We start from the raw sequence: 6,000 nt of genomic DNA on the forward strand, positions 1-6,000 counted from the left end.
GCATTTCTTGGTAGTTGTAACCATAGTGTATGTCAAAATCACTACTTCATTACACTGAACATCACCACGTTTGTGTTGTAAGAGACAGCTCCTCTCCTATACATAGTGTATATAACATGGGAGATGAAATGTGAAAAAGTTTGAATGTTATTATCACGTTGCATAGTAGGAACTAAGGAATGAGAAACCTGAAAATGTCAAATTGTTCAAACTCACAGATTAAATCTGTAATGGACAAGAAGTGAAACCAAATGTCCTAAACATGCAGATCTATATCTGCTTTTTTTCATCAAAATCAAATAAACATTGACTTGGATGGAGCACAGTACAAATCATGTCACTGCATACTGGTTAGGTTGATCCAGTGTCACAGCTGCAGGCAGCAGCAGCACATGCACCCAGCACTGAGCTGTAACATGGGCTGGATTTAGCTAACTGCCAGTTGCTGCTGGAAATGATCACTCTAGGAGCAAGTGAGCAGGGTCACTACATTTGCATATCTCTGAAATTTCTGAGACTCATTAAATCTCTTTTTCACAGACAAATTGTGAAAAAAACATGTTATGTTTCCTTGGCATTCTCAGTCAGTAAAGGAACTGGAGGGCCCTATGCATGAAAGGAAGTTAGCAGGCTACTCAAGTCACCTTTCTAAAGGTGCATGAGGGCTCATTCCTAAAAGTACCGTGTCCAGTAATGTTGGCACTCACATAGATTTTGTGCTGCTGGTGGCGGATGAGAAGGTTGTGCACCATGCCTGCTTCGTGGAGATCCCCAAGGCGGATCATGTCTTCCACCCCTTGGGCAGTGGATGGGTCCATTGGGCGAACCATGTGCATGTTCCGAGCCGTGATCCAGTGCTCCTGAAAAAGGATAGGCAGCACTTTAATGAGTTATGCTTTTACTTAGAAGCAAACATAGAAGAGTGCCATGTTAGACCAGAATGAGCTCGAGTTCACATTAAATGCAGCACACTCTAAAAAAACAGAACTACAGAAATCAAGAGGAGTGCTGCTCCACGGAACCAGATGATTTAAAACCTTAGACAAAGCCAATCAGGGGGGTTCCAGACAACACAGAATGGCTTGGGTAGGAACAGACCTTAAAGATCATCTGCTTCCAACCCTGGCCATAGATAGGTTTGCCCTCCATCAGCTCAGGCTACCCAGGACCCCACCCAGCCTGGCCTTGGACACCTCCAGGGACAGAGCTTCCGCAGCTTCTCTGGGCAGTCTGTGCTGTAGCCTCACCAACCTCTGGGTAAAAAGTTTCCCCCTAACATCTAGAATAAATCCCCGCTCCTTTAGTTAGAACCATTCCTTCTGATTATAAGCTCCTTTCAAGTGCTGGAAGGCTGCAGTGAGGTCTCCCTGGAGCCTTCTCTTCTCCAGGCTGAACACCCCCAGCTCTCTCAGCCTGTCTTCATAGGAGAGGTGCTCCAGCCCTCTGAGCACCTTTGTGGCCCACTTCTGGACAGCTCCATGTCTTTCTTGTGCTGGAGGCCCCACGCCTGGATGCAGTACTACAGGTAGAGACTAATGAGGGCAGAGCAGAGGGTGTGGGATGCATGTTGTCCAGCCCCACAGACTTGTACATGTCCAATCTTATCAGGTGGTCTTGGACTTGCTTGCCCTTACAACGGGAATGGTTTTGCTCTCCTGATCCCCACCTAAAGGTTCAGGGACATGTGAGATGTGGGAAGCCTAACATCACCTGTGTTCACAGTGCTGCCAGAACATGCTTGAGGTAGGGATAAAACTGCAGTGCAACTGCCTTTAGTGGGATCATTATTTCACTAAATTTTGTGGTTGGAGCTTGTCCATTTCCTGCCCTTAGCTCCTGCTTATAACTGCTACCTCAATGAAGCTCTACATCTTTATACTCTTGGGATCTCTGGATATTAGGGAAGTATCACCCTATTCTGGCCTTATTTTTATATTACTTCTTTCAGTATATTCTACTACCCATTATCAAAGTCAGATAGAGCTTTGGTATGACCCAATATGGCCCTTCTTCTCTACTTTCTACTTTTGATTTTTATGTTCATCGTTTACATAAAGTTATAGGGTAGCCCACCTTGCCTTCATCATCCTCCAGCAGGATCCGTCCTGAGTCAGAGTCCTTCACAACAGCCCCAATAGGGACATTAAATTCACTGTTTGGCTGAGCTTCCAGCCACACATGGTCACCCTGGGGAGAAGAAAATCCAGTGTCAAGTGAAGTGGCATACTAGGTGCCATGTAGTTCACATGCATACATTTATTGGTCTTCATTTTTTATTGCTTTGATTTCTACTGCACTGTTTAACTGAGCAAGTTCTTACTGCTTGCAGGCAGTACAGTTGAATGGTTATAGCACTGGGACCTCAGGTGCACATCTACCACGGAACATGACTTTGGCCAAGTCATCAGGCCCTTACATGAGGAAATGACTTAACACTTTTCATAAGGACAGTGGTTGCACAGCTCTACTACCTCCAAGAGGCTGTGGAGTGCACAGTGAATGCTGACAAGGTGCCTTGGCATCCTCACGTTAGCTATGGTATTCTTTCAGATAAGATACTTGAAAACAAAGACATAGCAGGTAAAAAAATGGATGAACAGACTGGGTGCCTGCACCTGGAGGAAAGGTGTGAGCTATGGTTGACTTTTCCTAGGAATGAGCACCATCCTGAAGTTGCCTGAACTTCTAGTGTTCCCCAGACCCCAGAAGTAATGAAAAATGAAACAAAGCTGTAGGCTGGATCTTCAGTGGGTATGAATTGGCTTGCACCTATTGAGAAGCTGGTGTTCCAGTTGAGTTTGTTGTATATAACAAACTTTTCATTTATTTATTTTTTCTCACCACAGCATTACTGTCAAAGTTTCAAGTTTTTTACTGAAAAGTTATTTCTTTTTCCTCTTAAAATAGTTTATGGACCACCACTTAAAACCAAATAACTGCAGCGTAAACATCTACAAATGTCACGTAAGGTTACAGAGAACATTACAGTGCTCTGATTTGCACTGAATAAAACTACAGAAGTAATCTGCACTTTCAGTGCCACACCTTGTGACAGAGGTCACCAGCACAGCCAGGCCAGACCAACAGGGCATGGTGCCTTTTTATTTTCAGTCCGGACTGATACCTTATACTTTTTTGATACTGGGCTATTTCTGCTTTTCTTTTTGAAATGAATAAGGATGGTAAGGTCTTTTTCTCCTCTTCAGTAAATCTGGATAATCAGTAAATCATAGGAAAGAATTGGACTTACCTTTCTGAAAGTGACCATTATGTTTCAGATCACTGTATGCAACCTGCAGTATCAAGAAGAACATAATATTAGGTCAGAAAAGGACTCAGGCTTTCATTAGAACAGGCAGTGGAGTGAAGATACTTTTGTGTAAAGAGTAACAACAAAATGCCTTGAAGTCATGCTGTTTATTTACTGCAGTAAAATGAAATAGATCATAATAAACTACACCAACTCTAGAAACTGTGAAAACATCTACTCAAAGGAAAAAAAGGAAAAATCTTCAGATTTGGTGTGGTGGTCTGCTCTGAGCTCTACTACATCAGCCCAGAGATGCTTGCAACCCCAAAGGATTGTGCACAGTCCCCATGCCAAGCATTACACATGTTTATTGCCTGGACTTCAAGTTTAGGTCACAAATCAAAAGACCTCACAATGCAGTGTGATTCACTGCACTATAGAGTTACTTTTGTTTGGTATGTTGACCCAGCAGTTCAGTTCCTACAAGCCCTTGGCCCAGTGACACATTTAATTCATGCTCTCCTAAGTTTCTTCAGTCCCTAAGAGAATCCTGGCTTGAACATTCCAGCACTTAGAAAATAACATCTACAATTAACGGTCCTTTGATGGACTGACAGTGGTTGCCATGATGGCATGAGCAGCAAAATGAGGAACCAGGGAGAACCACAATAAAATTAGGAGTTCACTATCAAAAAGAACAGTGAAATGTCCAGTGGCCAGAAGTCTACACCCATTTTGCTTAAGGAGTGATACTGTTAGGCTGTGTTCCTTAGAACAACCAGGGAACCAAAACCTTTAGAAGCTGCTTCCTCTTCCATAGGCTACAGCAGCTGGATTTGGGGAGAGGCTCCAGGACCATGGTTTGCTGGCTCCATTCTTGTTCCAGCACGAAGGCCTTTTATTATGTGGGGGAAATTGACGGCAAAGTTCACAAAGTTCACTTTTAACGTTTGCAGAGTGTGAAAGGTTTCAACTGAGACTAAACTCTAAAAAGCAGATCACGTTTAAAAACCGGAGTTAGCTCTCACCACTCATGAGCAGACCTCAACAGCTCACATAAAGGACACTGAGGAATGAATTAAAACATAAACGTTGACCATGTTATTGTAGTGGTTGATAACAGTAAACTGTCTTTCACACTTCCACTGTGCAGACAATACTGAATAAAACCCCAGTACCTGCTGAAATACTGAATAAAACCCCAGTACCTTACTCCTTGCAATAAATTGAGGATGGCATATTCCCTCAAACTCCAGTATATTAGGAAAAGTGTATTCTATAAAAGAACAATCATGCACTGGAATGGGCTGCCCACGGAGGTGGTGGAGTCACCGTCCCTGGAGGTGCTCAAGAAATGATTAGATGTGCTAAGGGACATGGTTTAGTGGGAAGTGTTGGTGACAGGTGGGTGGTTGGACTGGATGACCTTGGAGATTCTCATTCTGTGATTCTATGTGACAGACTGGGGAGCACTCCTCTGTAGCAGAGCACGCACCCTAAGCATACAGGTATGGCTCTATTAAACGTAGGCTGGGTGAGGTCATGTCTGCTGATCCTGTGCTAAGCAGTGAGTCACAGAGTGGAGCCCCTCCTCTGAAACCTGTGCATCTGAGGAACAGCAGGGGTACAGCCACAGAACGGCAGCATCTACCTAATAATGATTTGATTCTATTTACCCTTTCTTCTTTTGCATGCTCTTGTTGGCTCCAGCTCACTGTGAAGTGAGGTAGGTCCATCTCCAAACCAAAAGATAAAATTTCTTTTTCCCTGGTATCTCTTCCTACTACCAAGAATCTTTCCTGCACATAAGGCTGTAGAATAATCTGTGATTGGGTGGCTGCTGTGCACCCAGGTCTCCACAGCCCCATAACACAGCCTTCCAACAGCTGTGTGACCCCTCTGCTCCCTCCATCTCTATAAAGGATCTCTTCCTCTAACACACACCCAAGGTTCAACTCAAAGGTCCTAATGAAATTCTTGCAATAAGCAAAATGTTCCACAAAATGCCAACCTTGGGCTAAAAATTCATTCCAGTTCTACTCTTTTGGTCTACTATCACTGTCATTTCCTTAGTGTATATCTGAAGCAAATCATACAACTTCCTGCTTGGATGATGCCCAATGAAGACACTGAATATATGCATCCCTTCTGTACGTTCCTCTTCGATGGCAAACCTCCTGTAAAGCATTTCACAAGGCAAGTGGACACTACAGGACAAGGAACTGATCTTTGGTACTTATTCTTGGTGAGTCCATGATCTCCTGGAACACTTGCTCCAATTTTATCTCGACACTCAAATGCAAATTTCTTATTTTCTCATTGCATTTTGAGCAGTTATTTTGTTCTGGCCATCAATTAAAGTTGCCTACATTTTGGACAGGTTCTCTGGAGCGTCTGAGAAAAACAAGAAAACCATTAATTAACTGAGTTGGAAGTTCTATTTTTTTTTGCCTTTGCTATACAAAAGTGCCAAAAGTGACTGATGGGATAATTCATAAATTGTTTCAGTGAAACCCATGTGATTTCTTCTCTTTATCACTTAGAAAGGCTTTAAAATCTTACAGTTAAAATTTAGAATAACTACTTCAAATTCTATGTAATATTGCACATACGTATTTTTGAGAGCTACCCAGATTTCATGATGTTTCTGACTTAAATTTTCAACTGTTTAATGCTCTATCTCCATTTTGTTGTGGAGCTATAGAGGCTTCTGCAATTTATAAGTATACACTCTGTTTAAATGACTAGAA

At 42.7% G+C, this 6,000-nt stretch overlaps 1 protein-coding gene across 1 annotated transcript in view; it reads right to left on the minus strand.

Moving 5' to 3' along the window:
- Positions 1 to 3,294, minus strand: part of MYO7B (myosin VIIB) — a 41,784-nt gene extending 38,490 nt beyond the window's left edge. Inside the window, exons 1-3 of the mRNA XM_065748135.1 lie at positions 3,251 to 3,294; positions 2,074 to 2,187; positions 708 to 860 (exon numbers count right to left, since the gene is read on the minus strand). Of these exons, the coding sequence (XP_065604207.1) occupies positions 708 to 860; positions 2,074 to 2,187; positions 3,251 to 3,268 (285 nt within the window). The 5' untranslated portion in view covers positions 3,269 to 3,294. The remainder of the gene's footprint in view (positions 1 to 707; positions 861 to 2,073; positions 2,188 to 3,250) is intronic.
- Between the last annotated feature and the right edge of the window lie 2,706 nt (positions 3,295 to 6,000).

Source organism: Cyrtonyx montezumae, unplaced genomic scaffold, assembly GCF_038088225.1.
Source record: "Cyrtonyx montezumae isolate F1298 unplaced genomic scaffold, pur_monq_1.0 scaffold_5, whole genome shotgun sequence".
Classification (NCBI taxonomy): Eukaryota; Metazoa; Chordata; class Aves; order Galliformes; family Odontophoridae; genus Cyrtonyx; species Cyrtonyx montezumae.